This window comes from Chaetodon auriga, chromosome 1 (assembly GCF_051107435.1).
Source record: "Chaetodon auriga isolate fChaAug3 chromosome 1, fChaAug3.hap1, whole genome shotgun sequence".
Taxonomy (NCBI): domain Eukaryota; kingdom Metazoa; phylum Chordata; class Actinopteri; order Chaetodontiformes; family Chaetodontidae; genus Chaetodon; species Chaetodon auriga.
Genome location: NC_135074.1, coordinates 21822425 through 21849889, shown reverse-complemented (window position 1 = coordinate 21849889; position 27465 = coordinate 21822425). Strand labels below are relative to the sequence as shown.

Genomic DNA, 27465 nt, shown 5'->3' with positions numbered 1-27465 from the left:
TGAATTATTGTCACAATCATCGACACCATCATCATCACCAAGGAACAACACTGTCGACCCCCTGGCCTGAGGTCAGAAGGGTGAGAATGAATGGATGAATGTATCCGTATCTTCAACTCCTACTACCTGCCCCTTGATGGCAGCGCTCTGAGGAGCAGAGGGCTTGCACCTAAACCACCAGAGACGTCTTGTTAAGCCAAATATGGGACCAATACAAATTCCATCCTGTAAATTGTGACATTCTAATCAACCCTTAAAGTTGTGGTGAGTCATTCTGGAGAAAGACTGCGAACATTGCCGCCTCCTCTCCTTCCCCTCGTCCTCAGCACAAGCATGAACACCACCCAGCAACAGGTGGTGGTGTATTCTGTTCTCCTTCTTCATTGGCTAGAGTAGTGCTGTGTGCCTCAATCCAAGCCACTTTGTTTGTATTTGTATTTTTTCAGCTCACAGAGAACAGACAGCTAGCAAACTATGAGGAGATATTTGCTGAAATTCACCTTTAAAAGTGGGATTTGTCTGTTGGAAGAGAATTTTTCCTCATGAGGGAACAAAAGCTTTCCATATTAAGTGCTGTTAAAAAATAATATAGAATAATAATAAAAATGTGGTGGCCTTATATTCCTTGCCTTTAGTAGGGTGGATATTAATGAACATGTGACACTTTGAAATGCAAAAATCATCAACAGTACATGGCTCACCACTGTGCCTGTCACTGGCGTCACTGATGTAGTGTGAAAACCAAATGCAGGTTTCCTCTGCCTCCCGCCAATATTCATCATTAACAGTGTTACTGTCTGCCTGGTGAGCCAGCAGCCACCAGGTTGGGTTTCTTATTTCCAGATCAGCGGGGCTCCTCCTGTGTGTTCAGACAAATATTGTGCAGTGATCTGACTGCAGCTTCAGGAGCGCCACAAGTCTTCTCCACTATTATCGCCTCAGTGGGACCCCGCACGGACGAGCCTTTGAAACGCATGATCTCATTTCAGCGTGTTCTGCTGGGTCTGATATTCTCCAGTGACTCAAAGTTGACGTGCAGTTTGCAAATGCTGCTTTTGCCTGTCATCTTCTTTCCTATTTAATTAACTTGCACACTTTTTGAAGTTCATCTGGCTATTTGTAAAAACCATTAATATGCAGTGGTATTGTCCAGACCTGTTGAACGTCTACTGTTGGCTCTGATACTGGAAAAGCAATTATCTGTGAGCTGTTAACAAACTTGGCCAATAGCTCTGTCACTAGTTTGATTCGTAATAGGCTGGTTTTTCCTTTCTTTCTGAATGACTAGTTGACTAGCCAAAAGAGCAGTAACATAAAGTAATAACATGCAGTGGTGGAAGACATATTTACATCTTTTGCTTTTAAGTAAAAGTAGATTTAACAAAGTCAAAAAATACTCTGTTACAAGTAAAAGTTCTGCATTCAAAATGTTACTTGAGTAAACGTACAAAAGTCAGCAAAATGTATTCAAAGTATCAGAAGTATTGACTATACAGAAACACTCCTTTCAGAGTTTTGTATCATACATAATATTATGTATTACTGGACATTATTACTTAATGTTGTAGCCAATATTAGGGGCATCATACACTGCTATTTAGTTTGATAATAAAGCACTGTACATATTTTCTAAATTCCTCAGATGTTTAAGATCTTAATTTGAAAAGTAACGAGTAACTAAGTACAATAAAAATGCTAAGTTAGAAGTACAAAGTAGCATAAGATTACAATAAGATTTGCAAGTAAATGTACTGAGGTGCACTGCACCACTTGTAATGCGTCAATGTTGTGTTTACAAGTGGCCAGACAATCAATTCATGCTCCTCTAAACAGTAAGAGGATTCTGTTAATTACAAAACAAAGAGGACATAGAGGAGAATTTACGCATTTTGGTCAATAATGCACCAATTAAATCTCCAAGTCGGGATAATTGAATGTAGTTCCCATTGTTTGTATTGTTTGTACACTCTTGTACTTAAGTTGAGGCTTGTCCACTTCTGAGTTAATGTGAGCTGTTATTTCTGCCAACAGTGGGCAGCAAAGCACTGTCTTTGACACTGTGGGGGGGGGGGGTTGTATAGGGTTTCAATAACTGGCTCAACTTTTTAACTTTAGCAACACATTTAGATTTGGTGTTTCACACTGGAACCCCTTTCCAGAGTACTCTGGCCTAATGGGCCAGAAATATTCTTGCAGTACCACGTGAAATGTCTGCATGCACTCGAGTATGAGAGCCCGTGAGGGAAGTGTGTGTATGTCTGGGGGGGGGGGCTTGAAGGAAGGGAAACATCAGGGTGGCTCCTGCCAACTGCCTCTGCCTGAAATGACAGAGACAGGTGCTGTAAAATCACCCTTTTATACCAGAAGCCTCTCTCTCACACACACTCATGGACACAGTGACACATGGACGCATGCCGACACCCACTCAGCACGCACAGTCAGCCTGCCAACATGCTCAATTATTTCCCTGCTCTACTTTCTAGCATGAGAGTTTCTAGACTGCAGTATCAACAGTATGGAGGGTATCCTGTGCAGCTGGCAGAGTTTCATTTGTGCAGTTGATTCCTGGAATATAACTGTGGCGCTTCATGTCCACGTTAGTCTTCGCTTTTGGTTTTTAACTTGAAAAAGAGTCCGTCCTGCCAGCGACTGTGTCTCTGTGGTGAAGGAGAAGCCAGTGTGGTTCGAAGTTGTTTACTTTCTAAAGATCCATATCAACCTTTGACCTGTGAGCAGACTTGCTGATAGGGTGTTGAAAGTAGCATTGAGGAGACCCCCCTCCCCCCCAACACCCACCCACGTCTAACCTCCCCATAGTGCCAAACATCTTTCCTGCTGATTGCGTCTCTCCTGAGAACCAGAGAAGTAAACTCCTCGCTCTGTTTTTTCCATCGAAGGTGAACAGTCACCTCCTCCCTCTTGCGACAGAGTTGCTTGCCTAAAACACTCATCAGTCATGGCAGCGTTTCCCTCAAATTTTAAGCATCGCAGACATGGCAATCTCTGCTTTGACATCACCCACGGAGCACCATAGATCTTCATCTTCTGCTTTGACAGAGTGTTCAAAATAGCACAAGATCAAAGAGTTCTGGATGAATGTTCTGAATGTGTGTGGGGCACGACACAGACGGCAGCGGACAGGGAGGTTACGTATGCGGCCTTATGACATGAAGGTTGATCCGGACGAGAAGGATTTAAGAAGAGAACGAGCGCTAAGCTACTAAAGACTGTAAACACAAGCGTACAGTATGTTGTGCTGTCAGGTGAGGCCTGTAAATGAGGAAAATGTGGAGCTATTTTCCTCTCAGCGTGAGCAAGGGACTGTCGGATTGATTTTTCTTGCAATTTACTTGTGCGAACGGCATCATTAATTGTTTTTCAGTTTCACCACCAGCTGAAAACGGTCCATAGTTCTAACTTATTATCACGGGCTAATGGAGATAGATGTTCGCTTCCAACTCTTAAAAGTATAATTTCATTGTCAGGAAAATAGTTTAACTTCAGTCCAAAGTGATTATGCTTTGGATTGTATTTGCACATTGTAGAACAGTTCTGTGTCTGGCTTAAAAATGAGTCAATTAATTTAATGGTTGATCGACAGAAACACTTTTTTTATATCGATTCATTGTTTATTGTTTCTTTGGTTTCAGCTTCTGTTTGTTTCCACTTTTCCGTCTTATGTCATTGTAAAGTTGAAATCTTTGAGTTGTAGAATTGTTTTACTTATTGTCTTGGCTTTCTTTATGTATTCTGTTCTCCTTCTTCCTCTCTGTAAAGCACCATTGTTTCAAGTTTACTGACTCGCCTTCAACTGGTGTGTAGACACTGTTCCTGTCTACACCACCAACAGCTGCCCCGCTTCTTCCTCTTCTCCTTCTCTCTCTCTCTCCCTCCCTCTCTCTCATCAGCCTCTGAGTGACAGCACATGTGCTGCTGGGGTACATGGGAGGGCCGCCGCTGAAATTCTAACCCCTTACCCCACGACTGTGAGACATACCCCAGCCATGGACAGGGAGGAGCTGTGAGAGACAAATGCTGGGAGAGGAAAGGAGGGAGACAGACAGAGAGAGACTGTAAGTGCAAGAGGACAGAGAGAAGGATAGAGAGGGACAGGTTTCAGGGGTGGAGAGTTTGGCCTTTTCGCCCCCTCGAGCCGCTCAGGAGCCTCAGATCTTTCAGCCATCAGAGGTCGTGTTCGTACTGAGCGTCTGAGTGCAGGTACTGAGGATGGCGGCACGGGTGCTGATGGTGTGTGTGCTGGGTACTCTGCTTTGTCAGGTAAGAAAAATCACCCCAAAATATGCTGATTTATTGCAGCACTGAAGTATTTTTGTGTTGGTTGTCTGTTATATCCAGTGTGAGCTGTCTGTGGATGAAAGGAGACTCAAAATGAAAAAACGTTAACGTTGTCCTCATCAAGTTGATGACGGTAACTAAAGGCAGTTTTGTGGACAATAAAATCTTGAGTTGTTAATTTAATTGTATAAAAGAGTTTAGAGCACAGGTGCCTGAGCTGTAGGAGGCGTCTCCCTCTCCACTTTCAGATTTCTATAAAAATATCAATAATAGGCTGCTGTACAGATACTCCACTTGCGCTTGAGTTGCACTGTGAGGTACACCCCCCCCCCCCTTCCCCAGCTACATGCATCTAGATCCAGCCTACCCCCGAATCTCACTTCCAATTCCTGCCCCCTCAGAGTGGGATCTTAGTGAGAGAATGACCTTTAGCTGCTCTGCTCGTCAGATATACAGTTTATGTTTTTACCTGAGTGATGTCCTCGGCCAAACATCAACTGATTTTCATCGATAGAGGCACTGAACTAGCTCTGCTTGTGGTTGATCTAAACATTTCATCCCAGTTGGAAAGAGGATGATGAAGTGTTTTGAGGAGGACGAGGCTCCAGATGTGTACCGAGGGCTCAGGGCATCATTAGTAGCCCCTGTCGGCAGACGCCATTGTGAGATTTAAAATGGATGACAAAGTAAACTGACTTATTACCAACAGCACTTCCAACCACCATCAGTCTTCCTCTCTGTTTGGAGTAGTAATGGAGCCCAGGTTGGGAGGGTGGGTGAGCTGGCCTCCGGTGATTCTTGAGGGAAGTCTTGGCTATGATGAGCTCTATAATTCATTGTAAATGCTGCAGATGTTATGTAGCGGTGCAAATGAATATTCAGATTTTCTCAAGTGTCTCTGACCTTGTCAGTTGACAAAAGTTTGTGCAAAGTTTCGGTGCCTGTGTGCTGCTCTCTTGGTACATTTTCATATTCCATGTCAAATTGATTCTGGAGAAAACCACTTAAAATATGTGTTGTCTCGTTTGAACATGGGAGTGATTGATCACTGACACGACCACGGGGAAAACCAGTGTGTCACAGTGAGGCCTAAGCCCATGACATGACACAAAAGATATTTTGGTCCATCCTCAGTAATAATTGTACTTAAACATAAGTAAATAATCCTTGAATGCCTTGAAAAACCTGTGTATTTTTGCTCATACAGAAACATCTGCTCTACCAAAAATCTGTTTTTTGAGTATGAAACATCAAGCCAGTGGTGAAAAGTTTATAGCTGACTACCTCAAACAGAGCGGCAGCATTAGTGGTCTTCAATGGCGACCCAACATCACAGCAAAACAAGCATCAGAACATCTCAAACTGTTCCAACCAATCCTTACTTTACCAATGAATCACTTAAATACTGTACTCTTCATTCAGCGAAGCCATTGGAGTCCATTGAAACTGCTGTTTCCTCCACCTAGAAACAAGCTGTAAACTTCTCAAAGCCACTTAGCCAAGACTACAGGGGCTGACTGAACAGCATGAGAAATACACAAAGAAGTAAATCGTTGTCTTATTTCTGGAAACAAACCATAGGCCAGATATATTCTGCTTTTTAACTCTTTTACCTGCCAGATCTCTGCACAAAAGTCACATTTTCTTTGTACAATGCTTCCTTGAGGTTGTGATTGGCCATGTTGGTTTCAATTCTAATACTTCACAAGTAAAACATAAAGAAACATGTCACAAATTCCAACAAACTAGACAATCAGAATGAGATTAATTGAACCATCAGCAGCTGTCAATCCAATCCAAAGGCTTTGATCAGTGATCAGCTTTCAGTTCTTTTCATTTTCAGTAAGCTGCTGTTGTTTTGAACCAGGCAGTGTTCAGGCCTGCTGGTCTATGTTGTGGTGAGGAGTGGGCAGCAGCAACAGCTGTTCCCAGATGCATACGTGATGCCATTTGTCCCGCTCTGTAATCCCCCTGGCGGAAAGAGGAGTGGGCCGCTCCTGGACCATGAAATCGGGTACAAATCAAGAGTCTATAGCAGCGGCCAGCTGGCGCTGAGGTCTCACTCATCGGAAACAATCAGTCAGAGGATTTAGAGTCTGAGTCTCAGGTCCTGCTGGGTGTGGATACCTGCAGGCTGTTTTACACCGACTAGAGTTTCAGAGTGAGCAAAGGGTTGAGAGACAACGTCCAGGTCATAAAACTAGTTTACTGAAGTCAGTTTCCTGTCCTCCTTTTTTCCCCCAATATACAAGTTAATTAACTCATGAAGAGGTGTTGAGGTTCTATGTAGAGGTTCATGTTTTAAACAGATTGGTTTTTTTTGTTCTGGTATATCCCAGTTAACAGAATATGACTGATGACGTTTCTTTGCCCAAAAATGTACAAGGCTTCTATACTGAAAGAGTAGAAGACAGCTCATCAGTTCATTGTATGACTTTATTAGAGAAATGATTGATTACCTTTCATTTAATCCACCACTTAATTTGTCAGATGACATTGGTTCATATTTTTCACAGTACTTTCATGTTTATGCCCCTACTGAGCCCTACTTTATACCTTAGTTTAATATTATAACCTTGCTCAGCATTCCTAAAGCTCAGACATCTGTTTCAAGGGGCACCATAAATAGGGTGTCCATGCCCAAGCCAGGCAGTCATGACTTAGCAAAGAGTAGGGGTGTGGGACCAGTGCTGCTGGTGACTGACTGTTTGAATGTCCATGCCTGAGGACCAGTAGCAGAAGTGACCACAGGGACACCTGTGCGACCTCTAGCCCTGTGGCCGAAGGGACTGTCAGGCATGCTGCAGGCATCACTTATCGGCCGGGCGGCTTTTTTCTGATTTATCTCAACGACTGCTCCTCTCAAGCATATCTGGATAGGAGATTTAGTAGAGATACACAGTCCCAGTGGACTCTGTCAGGAGGCTACTTTGATGGCAAATGGCATTTTCGTAAAATGTATCACTCACTGAAAATGTCACTGTAAGCATGACGAACTGGAAGGCCTACAATTCTTCACAGTTACATTTCTTTCTTTTCCATTTCTCCACATTTGTTGCGGGTGTAGACGTTCCCCACACCACATATCATTACTTTAAACTTGAAACAAAAATAGAAAGTAATGTTAACAGTTTGCAACGTGTGACAGGCATTTGCATCGCTGTATTCATTTGCATTAATGATTCATGAATGCATATCCAACAAGTCATTCATTTGAACCAATGGCAGTGCTTAGAGGGTGGACAGCTCAAACAGTTTTATGAATGAATGTGTGACTTTTAATGCATTTTCTGAGTAATTTTACAGTTATGGTGAATATTAGTGTATGTGTTTGCTACAGTTTTACACCATATGTTTGAATATAGCTGATGTATATGATCCCTACACATTTCATCTAATCACGTTTTGAAGTGGCTTCCTACTGACAATCATACCTCTGTATCTGTCCTCTCTTTGTTGTTGTTGTTGTTGTTATTATATCAAGTTAGTATTAAATTATTGAGGTGGAATCAAAGTTTCTCGAGCTCGGTAAAGAGTCCTCAGCAGCAGAGTGCTTAACAGTTCTGGCTGTGAGGGCATGTCATCCTGAAACAAGCTGTCCATACTTCTGTGAGGGCCCAAGGTGAAAGGCCAAGCTGTAAAAGTTTCTGGGAAAAGCCTTGAAAACAGTTCATCTGTGTGTGGTGTCATCGCTCAGCCTGTCAGGGGAGGCACTCATTGGTCTAATTGGTAACATGACACTTTGGTGTTACCGCATCTTGGTCTGGTAAAAACATTATAACAGTGGCTGATGCTCAGTGGAGCCACTATCCAAAACACAGTGTCGGAGGCACGGCACAAGACCAGGAAGTGTGCAAAATAACAAACGTTAGTTATCTTTGTAGTTGTTAGTTTGTCTGACTGTTGAAAAATGGGAGCACTTTGTTGTTGTTGTATTCAGAATAATTGTCTCTGTTAACGTTGTCTTATTAGTCCATCAAACCTTTTGGATCTGAGTTAGTTTTCCAGTTTCCTTATTCTCCATTTATCAGTTGTGTGATGTATACAACCACCATTAATAGCAAATACACAAAACAACAGTACCATCAACATATTGAAATAGTTTTTACAAAGTAAAGTACCCACTTCTACTGGATACAGGAATTTACACGAGATATAAATGATCATAAATACAAAACATTCAAAATCAGTACCAACTTTTCACAATATTCTTTAGTAAATGGATTTTTTTAATTGAATCTCCATTTTTAGCCATGTTAGGGGTGTGGGTCTTGGGACGGTAATGTTGGTTTGTTAGTTAGCTGGTGAGTCAGTCTGTTTGTTGTATCGACTGAAACATCTGTTGAATGGATTGAGATGAAATCTTCTACATCCGCCAGTAATCCCAAGAGGATAAATCCTTCCGACTTCAATGATCCCCTGATTTTTCCTGTCATGCCATCAGTGTGTTGACATAGCCAGTAGGTTTTGTCTTTAGTGACATGTCTCGACTATTGGATGGGTGAAATCTGGTGCATGTGTCCGTGGTACCCAGATGATTTGTCCCATGACTTTGGTAGTCCACCATGTTTTCCTGTGGCGTTCCCTGAAAACAGCAAAATTTCATTAACCCTGTGAAATATCTCATCATCTACAGGATGGATTGGTGCAAAGTTTTGTGCAGACATTCATGGTCCCCAGATGATTTATCCTAACTGACTTGGTCCTAACCTGATTGGTAGCTTTGATTGAACTGTCTCAACTAAGTATTGTGCACACATTCATGACACCATCAGGATGGGATAACTTTGGTGACCTCTTAAACTTTTCAACACCATCATTTGGTTTAAGACCAAAGACCTGCAAAACTAATAATATTCTCATCATCCTCATCCGTAACTCATGTTTAGTGCCAATTAGCAAATTTTAGCACGTTGACACTCTAAAGTAAGATGTGTCTCATACAGCCTAACAGAGCCACTAACATGGCGGTGGACTGTGGTTAAACACAAAGCAGCAACTTCCTAACTCTGCCCTCCTCAAATTCATGTTTACGTAGTAAACTCAGGTCTCTTCCTTCTCTTCATATTTATCCATTAATCCATCCTCAACTAATATCTGCAATTAACCTTAATTAACATGTTCATCCTTTAACTGAACTTCCTATTGGACCTATTGTATTTACCTTTGGTAAATTAGTCATGGCGCACTGGAGAAGAGTTTTGCAATGTGTATTTTAAATTTGATGGACTTGCAGTGAGGCTCACACTGGTCTGCACCTCCCTGTGTGTGCATTCTCAAAGTTAGACAAAGCTGCTCATGTTAGCCCAAGTGTCTGCAAATCAGGCAAACTTAGAAAGTGCTATACTTGGAAATGCAACTGTGATGCAGCTGTTATTGATGTTGAGGTTAAGTAGCAATGCAGAATGTGTGCTATGCCAGTGGAAGTTTGGGCTCTCATATGGGCCAAAGTCTCAAGTATGGAAGTTGATGGCTATCAGGATGAATTTGTGTGGGTGACATGCACTGATGGAATGTGAGTGTAAACATCTCTGTGAGAGTGTAGATGACGATGGCTACGAAAAGCTAAATAGGTAGGGGTCGAGAATATAGAGCAGTCTAAGATTAGCCTGCCCTCTGACTCGGCCTGCAGATGCCAGCCATGGTTGCCATTCCTCCCTGCACTGTCCAGCAGCGTGCCCGAGGATCAGTATATCAGATCAGCCGCCCAGGGCCGGGGCAGAAATCACAGGCCATTCACAAAATATTCACAGATTTATCCGCTCATCTACTTAACTTATTTTCTTATGGCTCACTGAAACAGGTTTTTAATAAATATTCAGTTACTATATTTGAGTGAAAACACGGAGACAAAACAGACGAAAAGCTTTTTGGCAAGCTGATACACATTTATTTCATGTTCTATAGACCTCTGAGCTGTTAAACATATGGGATGTAATGCTGAATCCAGTGAATTCCCACAGAGAAGCCGGAAGCAGCTTACGGAAATGTGTATATGTGCTTATGCGTGGGTGTGTGTTTTGTTGATGCATGTACATCAGCCTGTGTGTGTGAGAAAGCGCATATATGAGTGTGTCAGTGGAATTCCTACAGCCGAGCAGATCCGTAAGGTGACCCCGAACTCCCAGTCAGGTGCAGAGCTGAGCATAAAGGGGAATTTGTGAGTGTGAGTGGGAATGCGGGTGGGAAAGCACAGGATCTAAATCCATAGTCGACAGCTGTTGTGTGAGTGTGGGTCTTCACGTGTGTGTGTGTGTGTGAACATAGTCATGACAGCAATGTGGTGAATGAGGGCTCGTGAAATGAGCATGAGTGTTTGTGTTTCCTCGTCCCAAGATGAATTTGCACCCAGATCAAAGGAAGCTGACAAAGACGTGTATTAGTGTGTGAAACCTGAAGCTGTGACCCTGCATCCCTTCTGCTCTGGAACAATCCCATGGATTCCACATTACAGAGAGCCTCAGAGCTACAGCGAGCATTCAGCCATTCCATCAGGCCACTGGGAACGTTATAGCACCGAGGGAGACTCCTGACATGATTTTAAACAGCTGCAAATGTCTATAATGACATAATTTGTGTCTTCCATGAAGTAGAATTACAGGAATTGAAAAATGCACTTAGTGACATACTGCATTATCCCTATGTCTGATGAGTGGAGTGAGATGTGTGTAACTGCATGTTCCTGTAACTTTCCTCTGTGAGTTTCATGCTGTTAATGTTTCCTTCAGGTGTGGAGCTCTGCAGAGCTTCATCACGGTGAGGAAGAGCTGCATCCTCGGCCTCTCTACCCATGGAGGAAGCAAGGCACGGGAGTGGTGAGGGTGAAGAGGGACTGGATCATCCCTCCAATCAGAGTGCTGGAGAACAGCAAGCAGGTTCCTGAAGACCTTGTCCAGGTAAAAATGTCAAATTAGCCCACACCTGTTCGCATTAGCATTTAATCAGTGTGTGATTTCTGGTACGAATGATCCTTAAAGTATAGATTCACAATTTTCAAAGCCTGCATAAAAACAATAGTGGTTTTGCTTTTTGTTGGCTGAAAAGTACGAGGTACACATCTATAGTCAGTGTATTACCTGCAGTAGATGATGGTCAGCATTTCCCTGAGTTTGGAGAAGCAGACAAGACTACCAACACAGAGCAATGTACTGCTGTGGACAGGGTCAGCAGCAAAATGTATTTTATCCAAATATCTATAAAAGGCTCACCTACAATAATGAAGATCAGTTTAAGTGTATGCGATATTTTTAATATTTTCACGGCTTTACCTTGTCGCTGTCAGACAGCGCTTTCCTCTGGCACCGTATTTTCTCAGCAGTAAGCAACACTGCTGAGGAGCACTGCTGTAATCAGGTATTATAGTGCTAAACGCCTACAAATAAATGAAACAACTTTCTGTTCAGTCTCCATCTGCAAAAAATCTTCTTCTTAATGTTCTGGTTCATAAAGGTGTCCTCGTCTCCACAGTGAGCAGCATTTCATTGTTGCTGCTGTCGGAAATCACTCGTCTTTATTTTCATGTATTTGTTGTCTCTTCCACAAATTGGTGAAAGTCTGACCCTGCAGCGTAATTGTTATGTTTCAGAGTATATAGGACCCCAGATACCACGCTTAGACAGAGAAGCCAGGAGACTGATGGAAGGTTAACAGTTTAATGGATAGTCAAAGGACACAAAAGGTACTCAGTGATTTTCTTGGTCTTGGTCGTTACCAAGCAGGAAAGCAGATGATTTGAGGAATACTGGCTGAAAACCTGATGCTTATAAACAATGCAGGCAGGTGAATCTTGATTGCTTGATTGTGTGCAGCTGAGCTCAGGAGCAGAGGAGGCTGGGCCCAACCTGTTGGCCACACCTGCAGGGACACAGACTCAGACGAGACAAACGGGAGAGACAGACAAGAGACAAAAGGAGAAGCAAAACGCAGGAGCACAGTGGGGGAATGGAGGGAGACTGCAGGTCTCTACAGTAATATAGAGCTCGGCACAGTTGTGCTGGATAGGAATACAGAAGTACGACAGCTGAGAAAATACAGTGCCAAAGGAAAGCGGAGTCTGACAGCAGAGTAAAGCCCTGAAAATATTCCAAGTATAGTGCACATTTAAATTGATACTGATTGTTTTAGGTGGGCTTTTTTCTACGTGGATGTACCAGCAAGGAAGCATGCCAACCTCCTTCTACTGTAGGTAGTTCCACCTACTGTACCTGGTACCTGTACCTGTACACTTGGCTACAACTGTGGATAAACTAGTTAGCCTGACATGCTAACGTTTGCAGCCTATATTAGACAGGCAAACATGCTGTGCAGGCTAATCATTCCATACACTTGTATTTTTGGTACTGGAAAGGTTACAAACAAACAAAATGTAAACTGTCTCTTACTACAGCCCCATACACAACACTTCTCTGCTGTGCCTTACTTAAAAAAATACATAAATTAGTAAATAATACAAGTAATAATGACACACAGACTATGATGAAACTAGACTGCTGTAAAAGGAGGGTCTGGTGGACTGAATAGAGCTTTGCAATACTGAATCCAGTTGAAGACCAGCGCACTGTTGACTATAACTTCATCACACAGCACAGACCAGTGTTTAAAAGACAAGCGAAATGTAAATGTTGTGTTAAGGCTGTTACACATGTCCTGTAAGTGTATAAATCTACTGTACGAGGAGAAATATTGAGCCACTTTTACACGGTGCTGAAAATACAGCAGAGGCCATATGTCATAGAAAATGAATGCAAACTGAATAAAATATAGACTCCCTGCTATATTAGTTCAGAATCTCATTTCCTGCCATAAGTCAAAGACCTCTCTGAGCTTAAACACTCTTGTTTCAAGGTCCCCAACTGTCAACATGCTCACATCTGGTGTTACGACATATGGTTTACAATCCTCCCCCCCACCTTCCCCGGAGGTAGTGATGATCATCAGCTTCATCTCCTCTCTCTGTCTAGATCAAATCGGACAAAATCTTCACAGGTGAGGTGATCTACAAGTTAGAGGGACCAGGGGTGGACCAGGAGCCCAAGAATCTGTTTGAGATTGATGATAAAACAGGAGTAATCAGGAGCAAGCGGCCGCTGGACAGAGAGAAATACAACACCTTCACGGTAAGAGAGCTTTTATGAGAATAACCTTTTAAATCACCCACTTAAAATGTGTTTTAAAGCACAATGAACAGAAGTACCTAACACAAGCTATAGTGCTCAGTGAGACCTTGCACGACGTGTGCCGAAGCATTGGTCCATATTTTTGTCTTAAAGCATATATCAGTGTCTCAGACGCTAGAACAAACAGGCAGAGGTCAGTTTCCAAGGGCCTTTATGGGCATCATGGGAGAGGCTTCAAAATGTTTCAGACCAGATGACTGTGATGTAACCGGTGATGTCGAACCAAACATCCTGCACCTTTCTTTCTGCCATTTCTAGCATGTGTTGTGCACAGACACTCTGAATACCCACAGTCACCTTGAGGGGCATGCTGGATGTTTCCTTGGTGGAATGCAGGAGGCTTGTGGTGTTTATCTCATGAATTCAGTCTTCATTAAGAAACATTTGTCTACTGTATCTGTGTGTCTGTGTGTAGCTGAAAGCCTTCGCGCTGTCCCCCAGTGGAGAGAGACTAGAGAATCCTACCACCATTGAGATAGTGGTGCTGGATCAGAACGACAACAGACCCATCTTCACTCAGAGCCAGTTTGTTGGCAGTGTCTCTGAGTTCTCAGTCCCAGGTACATCCATCCATTTCATACCGCATTACAAGCTTTTGATTTTCATATCAGCATGAACCACAACGTTCCAAAAAAGCCATCTTAAATTTCTTTCCTTGGGAAGCTTCAAAGTTTTATAAAGTAGTTTTGACTGAAGTCAAAAACGTTTCCTTGTACTGTTTGTTTTTTTACAGTGTGCTATTAGTCAGTTTAAAGCTGCAGCAACTACCTGCCCAGCGCCAAACAGCAGACAAAGTTAGCAACTAGCTGGTGAACATAGTGGACATTTAGCAGCTGAACAGCCAGATACTTCAGGAGTTGGTAGAGACCAAAACAGAGATAAAAGAGACTGAATATTAGACCTGCATGTGTAAATGACCAACTGTTTGCTTAAGTTCACCAAATCAGCTTGGAGCAAATGTCAGTGTTCACAGCTTGTGTCTGCTGCCCCCATGTGGCCAAAAATAAGTTATTGCAGGTTTAAGTATACTAGTCGAACCTTAGATGGTACGGCTTTATCAGGGCTGCACTAAGCAGTTTATGGTTTCACAACAACAGCAGATCACCATTAATACCACATGAATGGCTTAAAATAAACTGATTCGCATGTGAACCAAGTAAACTGTCCTCACCTACAGGCCCACTGTCTCTCCATGCAAAGAATAGTATGCTTTAATACTTGTTAAATGATTTATATAGTTTGACATGTTTGACAAGAAGTCCTGCAGCCTCAGGACATGTGTCACATATCTCTGACTCATCCTGATTGGTCGTTCCAGCTGACGGAAGCGTCTGATTATTTTTGACAGGCACGTCGGTGATGTCAGTGTCAGCCACTGATGCAGATGACCCAATGACAGAAAATGCTTTTCTGAGCTACTCTATCATTGGCCAGGAGAGCATTCCTGCCAACGCTGTTACCAAGACAATGTTTGGTATCAACAACCAGACAGGAGCCATCTACACCAGAGATGTGGGCCTGGACCGCGAGGTAAAACACAGATTAGGGTTAAAATGCAGATTAGTGCAGATCATCATGGTTCATTTCACTAAAATGTGCTCTACTCTGTCTCAGGTGGTGAAAGGTTTCAGATTGAAGCTGCAGATTGCTGATATGGGAGGCATGGGACTAACGAGTGAAGGTGTGGCGATCATACATGTATCTGACATCAACAACCACCCCCCACAGTTCAGCCCTGCCTCGGTGAGCCTCTGACAACCAAGAATATTGAAACTCAGGAGTAATTTAATTAAATACTTGGATATGAATTGCTAATTTGGTTAATTATATCGTTCTGTCACACTGGTTTGAATCTTTTGGTCTGTGTTTTGTGTGTGGTGCCTGTAGTACAGCATGATAGCTGTGGAGAACAGGAAGAACTACGAGATCGGCCGGGTGAACGTGACGGACAGAGACGATCGTGGAACCGGAAACTGGGAGGCTAAATACTTCATTTCCAATGACCCTGATGGCAACTTTGTCATCAGCACAGATCCTGTAACCAACCAGGGCGTTCTGACAGTGGTGAAGGTACAGTCTGGCGATCTGCTGCTCACTGAAAGAGTGTGGAGGAGGGAAGTGGTGATTGATGAGTATCCATCGCACACTGTGGCTAGATGTTTGGATGACTTTCTAGGAACCTTAACATGGACCAAAATATGACCATTACTGAAAATGGCGTCACAAGGTTTTAAGAAACAGCTAGATGTTTCTGTGCTCCAGGACTGATGGAAGTGTACACTATCCATAAGAAATCTGATGTACCTTTGTTTTACATCCCGGTGAGATCCCAACCCACACAGTTTTTTTCCCCCATAATTCTTCTCGACTCTTCCTCGTGGACAGTATGTATTCACAAGCGTTGACTGATCTATTCTGGGCTCAGGAGTAATTAGACTTTTTTAAATGGGTGGTCTTGCCCTTTAAAGTCAAAGCATGCTTTGAGGCCTTCAGACACAACTCGACAACACCCTCTAGTGGTTGAGCTTCAAACAACAAGTTAGACAAAGATGCTCACGCGGCTTCTCCCACTTTTTCCAGTTTGTTAAATTAGTTTGAAATAACTGAAATTTACATTTAGATTTCTAGTTAATTCTTCATTATCCAGAAAAGCTTCCCCTCCACCAAACAGTCTTCTCTGCTCTGTTTCATCACACAGCCTTTGGACTTTGAAGCACAGGACGAGCACATCCTGATCCTGACAGTGGAAAATCTCAATCCTCTGAGCAGCAAAGCTCCAAACCTCCCAGTGAGCACCGCTACTGTGGTGGTGACTGTTGCCAATGAGAATGAAGCTCCACATTTCAGGGAGAACCCCATTCAGATTGTGGTCCCTGAGTCTGTGGTTCCTGGGACTTTACTGAAAAGCAACATCGCCTTTGACCCTGATAATTCGGAGCTGAGGTATGATGCAGCAACAAGACTAGAGGAGTGTTTTGTTTTGTTTTTAAGACATTTTATGTGCCTGAAACATCTCCTCTTTTCTGCGTGGCAGGTATGAGATTAGCAGAGATCCCGAGAGGTGGCTGAACATCAACAGAGACACGGGAGACATTACTGCCCGGAGAACCTTTAACATGCGATCTCCACATGTTAAAAACAACATCTACAATGCTGTTATCAAGGTTACAGGTCAGTTAATCTGCATCTAAACCTCACATGGCAGGTTTGACACCTCTTCTAAGGAAAACAGACAGAAACATTGACTCATCTGTTGTGATTTAATGTGGCATTGCTGTATGCGTATGTTCTCCTGTGCAGATGCTGATGGTGTGTCAACCACTGCCACAGTGGCCATCACGCTGAAGGAGACCAATGACTTCCCCCCTCAGCTCTTCCCTCTGAGTGGCTCTGTGTGCAGGGAAACAGGGCGGAGGTCCGGCCTGGTCGTGACTGCAGTGGATGAAGACCTTCCTCCGCATGCTGCACCTTTCACCTTTGAAATACCTGATGATCTGTCAATCAACTGGACTGTTATTCAAGTCAACGGTAAGGAAAGAGCATCAGGGGTGAGGAAGGCGCGTGAACGGTGGTCCTATGAATCTCCAAAACTCACACCTTTCTCCATTTTCCTTCCCCCCTCAGATACTCATGCTGTGCTCCACCCGCTGGTGGAGCTGGAGGCAGGAGAGTATGCGGTCACAGTGTCTGTGTCAGACTCTGGCAGTCCAGTTCTGAGTGCCTATGCTCAGGTCAACGTCACTGTGTGTCTCTGTGACTCCTTTGGAGATTGTAAGTCTGAGGTGGGGGCTGTCCTCGGCTCCAGTGTGGGAATCAGCTTCATCGCTCTCATCATCATCATGGCCTGTATTGCACTCTTACTGCGTAAGTCTCATCTTGAACACGTCATCAAGTCTTACAAATCTCCTGAGTTTAAGATGTTTTTAGTGGTTTCCATGAAAATCAAAATTCACTTTGCTTCTTTTGTTGAGAGGATTCTTAGAATAGGTGAGACTACATTTTAACATTTCTAATGCCGTCATCAGTTGGATAGGCAAACAATCTGTTCCTGATGTGATTTAGGAACCAATTCAGGAGCCAGTATGCTACCAATATGCTATCTACCGATTAACGCCAAACATCATTAGCAGCAGACCTATATCCAGATAAACACTGATGAATTGATACTTGATGGTTTCCCTTGGTTTGGCTGCAGTGCTGCTCCTGCTGGCTGTGGCTGTAACCTCCTGTGGGAGACGCCACCACATCAAGAAAGGAACGGGTCTGCTTGTCGGGGAATCAGAAGATGATATCCGTGACAATGTCTTCAACTATGATGAGCAAGGGGGAGGCGAGGAGGATGAGGTACAGAATCTGACATGTTCCCTTTTGTTGTTGTGGTTTTGTTTCATGTGTTTTTCCAGTTTATTAGTTTCAGTGTGTCTGAGCTGTAGCCTCTTCCTCTCACCTTGCAGAACGCCTTTAACATTGACCTGCTGTGGAATCCCCACGATGCTCCTTCGACCCCGGGGTCCTACTACCCACCGTCTGGTGTTCCTCGAGGCAAGCAGCCCCTCAGGAAGGATGCCCCGCATAACCTCCCCTCACCTACTTACCCACGGAGGCCTCCTGCAGATCCCACTGACATCGAGGACTACATCAATGACGTGAGAGGCTTCTACCATGATGCTGAGAGTCATCATTAGAATATTTTGTAACCACAATATACCACAAGAAAAGTTAAATCTACATAACCAGAATTTAGTTCAGTGGCCTTTAAATGATGGCGTCTTTAAATAGGGAAGATCAATCCAATGTTAGCAGTGTTACTGAATTAAAAACCTTCCAGCATTCAAACTATCTCATTCTTCTTCCCTCAGGGCCTGGAGGCTGCAGACAACGATCCTAACGTCCCTCCATACGACACAGCCCTGATCTATGACTATGAGGGAGAGGGCTCTTTGGCAGGCAGCCTCAGCTCAATTGCTTCAGGCAGCTCTGATGGAGACCAAGACTACGACTACCTCAACGACTGGGGACCACGCTTTCAGAAACTGGCCAATATGTACGACCCACGTTAAGGTGGCCAGCACCCCACAGACAGAAGACCTGTGATTCACCACCAGTCAGGGACACAGTTCATGCCTCAGGTTTTTTCTGGACAAAGATTTTCGACTTTAGTCCAGGAAAAGATTTGAAGTGTGCTATAAGGGAAAAAGCCATGGGCCTTTAATCTGACGTGCCTTGGGTTTTATTGAGGGTCATCTCGACACAAAATGGTTCATTGTAAAGTTTTGTTGTTAGCTCAGGAGAAGTAAACGAGACGGTAAAATCGTGCGTTGACACGATCAGTCACGAGGAAAGGAGCTGTGCATGCGACAAGGCGAACAGTGTGTTGAAATGATTGTCCATGTCTGGTTTTCTTTATCCTCAGACCTGGATGGCTCAGTAATGATGCATACAAGAAGCCTGAAGTATTCAAAAAAAATCCTTAAATGTATTTCTTTTTTTATATAAGTGATTATTTTATAAGGTGATTTTGCTTTGATATTGATTTTTGTTTTTCTTTTTTGATCACTAATCCTTCATTCCAGCCTCTGTTCATCTTTTTGGAATCCCAGCACAAACGATTACTCAACAAACACAGACTGCACCGCACATTATTCTGTAATCTATTTGTTTGGAGGTGAAGACTTTAAATGATGCTTCTTTTTTTTTTAAATATGTTCATTGAATGTAGGTTTTCCTGGTGTCTACAGAATAAATGGAAATCTTTTATTTAGTGTTAGTATGGTTCCTTATAGAAGAAGCTGCACTACATTTTCCCATAATTCAAACACACACAAATAATATATAAAGAGCAACACACAGTTTAAATAAAACTTTATTTTAATATTTAGCAACATCATCCTTTGGGACTTCACATTCACTTGTGGCAATCAAATCAACACACAGCCCCTAATACACCAGCTATTCCATCTATTCACTCAATGTCTATGTCTTACAGTGAGAGCAGGATCAGAGTGTGTGGAAGAATATCTGCTGCTTTATCATCAACACGACGCGCGTCAGCCTTAAAGGCGCATTTCAAAATGTAACATACAGCTTCCTCATCAGTACACACTATTATGTATACAGGTTAAATGTCCACAGCAGTCTACTTCAGTCTGTTTTAATTCTTAACTGCAGCTCACTTGAATAGCAAACACAATAATGCGACCCTTAATTCAAACATATCTGGTGCACTAATCTCCAACAAAGTCCAAACAGTCATCAAATGGCTCGCCGCTCCTTTGTCAGACCGTTGGCAGATGTGAAATAACATGAATTCTCAAAAGCAACACTGGAATCCAAACCTGTACATGCTGCAGTGTGTTTGCATATGAATGATCCCACATCAGTTTGATGTATTAGCACACACTGGCTTTTCTAGACTAGCTGCATCTTATGGCTAGTTAAACACATCCTGTTTCAATAGGCTTGTTTTTAGTGTTTCCATGGCATATTAATATGACTGTGCAGAAAGCACATGAGAAAAATAATCATTCTCTAAGTTGCAATGCCTTCTTTAGGCCTGTTTCTGATTGTTTAAGTGGGTTAGCTAACTGGAGAAGGACTGCCATTTTAAGAGACTGATGATTTCACTTGCAGGCAAATAAAGCTTCAAAGTGAGGAATCAACGCCAGGTTTTCTATAATCCACCCAGCCCCCTGATGACCCAAACGAAATGCAGCAGGTGGAAAATAATCCCGAGACATATCTTTTAAGATCAGACCAGCTGTGGATCCATGTCCTCTTCTGTGCGTTTGCGGGGAGGCGGTTGAGGTTCGTCGTCTCCTGTGTCTTGTTTGTCCCTCTCAGCCTCCAACCAGCTCTGTGGGATGATCATCTTCTTGGGCCCAAAGGGGGGAGGACCCAGCAGGGCTTCAATGTCATCGTAGTTCACCACCTCACGCTCTAACAGGGCATTGGCCAACTGGAGAGACAGACCCCAACTAGTTGTGATTTACAGTTTAACGATCAATGGTGGTAAAAAATCAAATCAAAGGGATCAACTGACCAGTGTCAGCTTGTCTCTGTTGTCCAGGAGCAGCTTCTCTGTGTGCCTATAAGCACGGGCTATCAGCATCTTTGCCTCCTGAAAGAACAACAAATGCTGCCAAATCTGTGCTTCATGATGACAAGCAACAACACTCACTGAGTAAAGAGAAGTAATCCTATTTCAGAACACCTAATAACATTATCTCAACAGCTAAAAAAAAAAAAATCAATACTTCAAGGTGATAACCAAAACTCATTACGTCAACGTTCACAGTCTGCCAACGTGCTCTAACAGAGAACTACTCAATTTTAGAACCCACGTGGTCCATCTGCTCCTGCAGGCCCTGGCTGAAAGGACGGCGGCCGACGGCACCCTGCTCCTCTGAGTCTGGGAACGAGACCTGGCCCACGCTGTCACACATGCCGTACTGCTTCACCATAGAGTAGGCCACACGCGTCACCTTACGCAAGTCATCTTGAGCTCCTGCGGACATGGAGTGAGGAAAAATCATACCACACAGCACAGGAGAGTATTCATATTTGGATGTTCAGCAATTTGCATTGTAGAAATTTGGCTTAAATTAGCATTCAGAGGTGAGATGAATAATAATAAATAAATCGGTAAAATCGAGGTTGAGGAGGAATTTGAGCTAAGAGGAAATGATCTGAAAGCAATCAGCAGGATAAGTGAGAAGCGCTGGCTGGAAGATGTGAGCAGGCTGGATATACTGTAGATGGAGCGTACCTGTCGTAACCTTGTTGAAGGTGATGGCCTCGGCAGCTCTTCCTCCCAGAGCCATACACATCCGCTCAAACAGCTGCTCTTTGGTGAACAGGTACTGGTCACGAGGAAGGATCTGGGCAAATCCCAGAGCTGCGTTTGTCCGCGGGGCGATGGACACCTGAAACACACACCACACGATCCTTCAGTGATGTCAGCAAAGGTGAGCTGTGTGTATGAAATGTGTTTTGTTTAAATCTGTCGTTTTATCAAGTCATCCTGCACTGACTTAGCGGTCCTTATCGTAACCCTGCCTCAATAATTCGCTCTCATTCATAAAAGTACTGAGGCTGAGACTGACGGTGGGTCATCCGGCAGCCAGTGTCAAATCTACTTGTTAAGTGAGTGCTAAACATGTAACACCTGGCTTGATGTCCTGGTCAGTCTGGTTTTGACACATAGTCAAATGTGTGAAAGTCCGATGAAGCAAATACTAGATGAGGCAGAACAGCAAATAAAAGAGAGAGGACACCTGGGCTAATTTTCTAAATGACACACGGTAGAAGGTTGGTCCTGAGTGCTCCTCTTAAATGATTTCTTTAGATATGGAGTCTGGTAAAGTTTTAATTGAAATTTACACTTAATCTCTATTTTCCAATATAATTAGAAAACACAAGCATCAATTACAGAAAGTTCCAAAACCATACTCTACAAAGCTAATCTGATTTAAAAACTCTACGGCAGACATGCAATCATACAGCCATACAGGAGCGCGTTACCTTCATGACTGCCTCAGTGTGCTCCAGTAGCCATCCCACTAAGGCGTGTCCAGACTCATGGAAGGCAACCACCCTCTGCTCCTCTTTGGACAGGATCTTACTCTTCTTTACACTTCCTGAGCGCACACATAAACGCAGGTTTGTAAGATGTTGCGCCATCTGAGACATATGAAATGAACTGTCTTCCCCACAAAGCAGTGTTTACATCATTGTACCTGCTATTACTCTCTCCACTGCATACTCAAAGTTAAAGGTATCGATGGACTTGTGTCCCTCTCTGGCAGCATGCAGGGCAGCTTCGTTGCAAATGTTAGCGATGTCTGCACCTGCAGAGGCAAAGTGAGCTGGGATCAGAGATTTCATAATTACCATGAACATCAACCCTGTTGTCCAAAGACGTTTCATATTTGTTGATCATGAGCTTATGTTTCGTCATGAAGGTTTTGTTATGGCCACATTTATTCATAGATTTACATCAGGACTAAACAGTACAGGTGTATAGATACCACTGAAGCCTGGGGTGAGCTCAGCCAGACGGAGAGAGTAGAAATTAGCTGGTTGGGTCAGTTTCAGGATCTTCAGATGCTGCTCAAAGATCTCCTTCCTCTCCTGAGAGACAACACCAACAAATGAGACAAACTAGATTTCAGAGACAAACTCTGTCTAAACCTGCTACACAGTTAACATGGGTTAGATGTTCTGATGTTAGAAAGCTTGTTTGCTTCAGAATGTATAAAGTTGGCAAAACCACTTTTGGCTGCATTTTCTCTGCAATCCTCGCAAAACTAGCTTTTCATAGTTTTAGCAGTTTATCCACATTTGCTTTACAATATTCCAAAAACAGGAAATGAGATATCAGCTTTGAAACCAAGTCACTGCTCTAAAAGATTTATTTAAAACGTGTGATTGATGAAAACTCAATATGCTGTTTTGAGTCCAACAGGATCCGGTTGAGTATTGAACAGTAATTAGATCAATGTTACATTAAGGTCTCCAGCAAGACTACCTGCAGTGTGGGCAGATCTATGAAGATGTGCCGGTCCAGTCGTCCTGGCCTCATGAGAGCATTGTCCAAGATGTCTGCTCTGTTAGTGGAAGCGAGTACTATCACATGATCCGTCGTTCCCATTCCTGCAAAAGAATAAGAGTTCACAGTTTGACTGGGCGGCCTCAGGTGACAACGAGCTGCCCTGAAATGTTTCGCTTACCGTCCATCTCTACCAGCAGCTGGTTGAGGGTCTGCTCCTCTTCAGTATTGGAGAAACCTGACATGTTGGTGGAGCGCTTCTTTCCCACGGCGTCGATCTCATCGATGTAGACCATGCAGGGTGCTCGGCTGCGAGCCTCCTTGAACAGACTCCTGACCCTAGCAGCACCCAGACCTACACACAAAAACACAATTTAACTCGGTCAGTCAGCCTTCAGAAGTTAAGCTTCTAATAAGGCTGCCATTATAAAGGCAAACCAATAATTTGATACCTCTGATGAATCAATAAATTACAGTAAATTCCTGCACTGTAACACAGATTAACTGATCACAATATTATTACCACCAATTCAATTCAGTTCAGTATGTTTACATGAATGTCTGGTGATAAATTGCCAGTCCTGTGTTTACAAACCTCCAATGACCTCCACAAACTCAGAGCCAGCCATAGCCAGAAAGGGCACCTGGGCCTCAGTGGCGACGGCCTTGGCCAGCAGGGTCTTCCCACAGCCTGGAGGCCCAAGCAGCAGTGCTCCCTTGGGAACCTTGGCTCCCAGCTGGAGGTATCTTTCTGGATTCTAACAAAACATAACACCAACACGGTACTGTATGCAAGAAACTGAAATAGGGAAATGAAAAGTTTAATTCATGTAAGGTTTGGATGGTGTAAAAGACTTCAGTTCACCAAGTAGGCAAAAGGTGAACTAAACGGGGCTAAAGTACGACCACATGTTACCATGAGTCTGGTTTCTTACCTTGAGGTAGTCGACAAATTCCTTTACTTCTGTCTTAGCCTCGTGCATGCCTGCTACATCTTTGAAGCTCACGCCTTTACCCGATTTGCCGTCCACAATGGTGAACTTGGCCATCTTCAGCTGGTTCTGTTAAGCATGTTGTAACATGCAGTTAGCACGCTTGTTGAATTGGTGGAAAATGGCAGGAACACTAAATGCACGCATGTCAATTTGCTCACGTGGGCTCACTCACAAAAGCACTGAAGCCGCCCTCTCTGCCGCCCATGCCCGCCAGTCGAAAGATATACCAGAGAAAAAGCACGACAACAGCTGCCAACCCCAGAGCGTAGAGCGCACTGTGGGCAAACAGACAAACACTGCAGTGAGCCTTCAAAGTGCTTTATCAGTTAACTCTGCATGGAGATAACAATCCTTCCTCCATTAAACCCTTGTAGGCGCCTCATAAATGAACTTCTTCTTATTTCAAGTCTGGAAGGTCAATATGTTCTTACTTTCCAAAGAATCCAATGCGTTTGTAGGACACTGGTATTCTGTCTTTGGTGTCGATGTTCAGCTCTTCTTCAGCAGCTCTCAGCTTCTCCTCAAACTTGTCAATGTTGGCAACCTGCATTCTGTACATGAGCGCCAGCCTCTGCAAAGCGAGAAACATGGCAGGAAGTGAGAGGCTTGAACGTCTGCTGCAAAAGTCCAGACGCTACCTATGTGTTGGCATGAAATCCAGCACGACATACAGGCCGTCCAAAGATGACCGCTCCAGGATGAAGGTAGATTTCCACAATGTCGCTCTCGGGAACGACTAGCACACGTGACACCTCTCCCTTGGCCAACATCTCGTTGACAAAGTCACTCCAGGAGATGTTACCCCCGCTGGTATTAATGAAGTTCAGCAGGCTCATGATGGCTGCTATAAAGAAGAGGGACCACAGGCGATTCCGGTACAGCTGGTCCTCCTGCTCACGGCGTTTCTTCTCCTCTGAAAGGTGAGGCGGATTATTGAAGAGCATTAATAAGGGTCAGAGAAGGACCACTGAGCAGCTGTGCCAGGCAGCTGAAGCAACTCATCACTTACCTTCATCGTCCTCTGGAGTTCTTCCCTTTGGTCCACCATCACTTTTATTTTTCTCTTGTTTAGACTGAGAGGTACTGAAGAAGTTTGTTGCACCTGAAATCAAAGGATTTTCATCATATATAGCTCTAAATAAAAGCACATGTAAAAGGACGTGTATGATCAAACTAAGGTCACGCTGAACTTTAGCTCTTCAATGTGCAATAACAATAAAGTAAATAAAACTGAGCGTTTACCTAACAGATTGACCAAACCCACGGGGTTCCTCAGCAGGTTGCTCCTGGTCAACTCTTTGCTGAGTCCCACCATATCAGGACCCAGCGGTCTGTGGAGAAGACTCTAAAACGGGACAGCATACTTGGTTGTGATAAAATATCAGAAACGTGTGACAGAGAGGGAGTAAAAACAATTGCTGTAGTCTCCACGTGCTCTACAGTCCACTGTAGAATACCACTTTTATCCAATTTGGTAATACAGGCTGACACACACCCAAAGGAGTTCACCATTAATTAAGGGAGAATTATTCCTCTAAAGCAGAATCTCATTGTCTTTTCTTCATAGTTTATATTCCGGCATAAACAGACTCAAAGAGAAGCTACTGGTACACACACTTCTTACAGTTTTTACACCTTTTCTTGCAGCTTTGTCACCCATGAATATAAACTAAACTCTGCACCTGTTATGTCTGCTGGATCTCTGATGGATTCAATCTTACCTCAATGAGTTTCTGCGGCTGACTTGTAAGTGTCCGGTCGGATTTTGAAAGAAGCTTTCTGACATTGTCCCACCTGGACAGCACATTTTGGACACTCCGGCTGGAAATCGGCTTGTGTGCTAACAAATGAGAGTTTCGCCTTGACAGCGTCCACCACAAAGCTCGGCCGTGTTTTCTACAAAGGGCAGCACGATGCTGCCACAACAAAGCTGACATGATGTCACTGAATGCTCTTTATTAACTAACAAACTGCAATGCCATAGCTTTTCTGTTGAGCTAAAAGAGTGTGTTATGGCACGCTTGTTTACCTCTACCTCTGTTTGAAGCTAGCTTGCTATGTTATCCAACCGAGCAGCAGAGCAAAGATGTCACCGCGAAATCAACACCGTAGCTATCCACTCCCGGACTTCCTGCGCACGGAAAAGAAGCCAAAAAACAACACGTATTTGCTTTTAAATTTGACTTTATCGTCATTGTCTAATTATCACTGTTGTCGAGAGTGAGCTTAATGTGTGCTGGAGATTGAGTAGTTGGGCTTAGCACATCTCGTAGCTTGCAAAACATCTTCGCGTCGAACTTTCAACTTCAACCTATCAATGTGTTCTTCACGAAGCTACTAGCTGCGCATATCTTTGCGCAGGGTTCACGCGCTACAACGTATGCGCCGCAATTTCCAGTCTCACACACCGCATCATGCAATGAACGGTAACTTTGATCTGCTATATTTTTACTGTTGCGAGATTCTGTCAGCTTTGTAAAAAATTCTTACACACACACACACACACACACACACACACACACACACACACACACACTATATTTTGTTACATATACATCCATTACATAACTATAGCAAGGACTAGAGTTCAATGCTATAATTACCCTGTGTGGAGAGCAGTTAAAAAAACACAGCAAAGAATAATATAATCTCTGTCTAATTGTAGTAACGTGTGTAGTGAAAATTATGTTATTTCACCTTCTCAGATGATTGCCTGTTCGCCTCAGAAAATTAGGCATATTCTTCTGAACCGTACTACAGTCCCTGAAACGTCTTAGGAAAGTTTAAAGTACTAAAACATTTGTTTTATCGTGCTGACAATATGGGAGTACTCCAGCAGAGTGCGCTATTAGTTCACTAAGTAGTATATATAGTGGAAGTAGTATACATACAGGAAAATTATGGAACTATGTGCAGTTCAGGGCCAAATAATCACCTCAGGAAGTAACTTTAATGATGACTTCCTCCTCTCTACTTGAAGGAGCACCAGTCAGTGAACTCAGCTGGTGAAGTCGTTAGCAACTGCAATGAAATCATGCTTATTTCTACCCCTCACATCCTTGTCGCTGTTGCAAATAATCAAGGCAATAATGTCATGATAAGCGACGTATACAGGTCAGTTTGAGTGACAGATTCAGTAAACCAATAAGAGGAGAGACGTTTTCTTTGAGCCAATGGATGCCTTTCTTTCATCCTCTCGCGTTTCATTTTGACGGTGGATGCGTTAAGTTTATTCACCAGCGTGCTCCGCTTGCATGCCAACGCCGTCTCCTCTAACTCTATGCTTGAGGTCCGACCCATCCATCGCAAACAAAACGTCAGCATATATTTAGGGGATATGCACCGAAAGATATTGTAAATACTGATACACGTGATAGCACTTTTATCAGAAGTGAGATAACAAATACTCACATTTCTGTCGTTTGTGTGAATGCCTTAGTTAGCAGCTTTG

The 27465-nt window shown here is 43.4% G+C and overlaps 2 protein-coding genes across 3 annotated transcripts; one reads left to right on the top strand and one right to left on the bottom strand.

Moving 5' to 3' along the window:
• The first annotated feature begins 4212 nt into the window (after nucleotides 1-4212).
• cdh15 (cadherin 15, type 1, M-cadherin (myotubule)) lies at nucleotides 4213-18660 on the top strand. The gene is made up of 14 exons (XM_076738046.1): nucleotides 4213-4278; nucleotides 11025-11192; nucleotides 13257-13412; nucleotides 13888-14032; nucleotides 14821-15002; nucleotides 15087-15215; nucleotides 15360-15542; nucleotides 16171-16415; nucleotides 16507-16643; nucleotides 16773-17000; nucleotides 17097-17336; nucleotides 17668-17816; nucleotides 17927-18118; nucleotides 18332-18660. Exons 1-14 carry the CDS (start codon nucleotides 4228-4230, stop codon nucleotides 18530-18532), a joined length of 2406 nt encoding a protein of 801 aa, XP_076594161.1. The 5' UTR covers nucleotides 4213-4227; the 3' UTR covers nucleotides 18533-18660.
• A 657-nt stretch (nucleotides 18661-19317) lies between these two features.
• On the bottom strand, nucleotides 19318-26333 carry spg7 (SPG7 matrix AAA peptidase subunit, paraplegin). Of its 2 annotated transcripts, XR_013077146.1 has the most exons (18): nucleotides 25736-26333; nucleotides 25257-25359; nucleotides 25024-25116; nucleotides 24686-24927; nucleotides 24446-24585; nucleotides 24187-24289; nucleotides 23955-24080; nucleotides 23615-23777; nucleotides 23201-23374; nucleotides 22999-23123; nucleotides 22499-22601; nucleotides 22208-22318; nucleotides 21993-22108; nucleotides 21238-21394; nucleotides 20813-20976; nucleotides 20512-20589; nucleotides 20125-20427; nucleotides 20012-20047 (listed from the first exon to the last, which is right to left on the bottom strand). XR_013077146.1 is itself a non-coding variant. In XM_076729789.1 (17 exons), the coding sequence occupies exons 1-17, from the start codon at nucleotides 25949-25951 to the stop codon at nucleotides 20221-20223; spliced, it is 2421 nt and encodes an 806-aa protein (XP_076585904.1). In that variant the 5' UTR covers nucleotides 25952-26333; the 3' UTR covers nucleotides 19318-20220. The 2 variants fall into 2 exon arrangements, 1 of the variants encoding a protein (XP_076585904.1); XM_076729789.1 differs by having other exon boundaries at nucleotides 19318-20427.
• Nucleotides 26334-27465: the final 1132 nt, after the last annotated feature.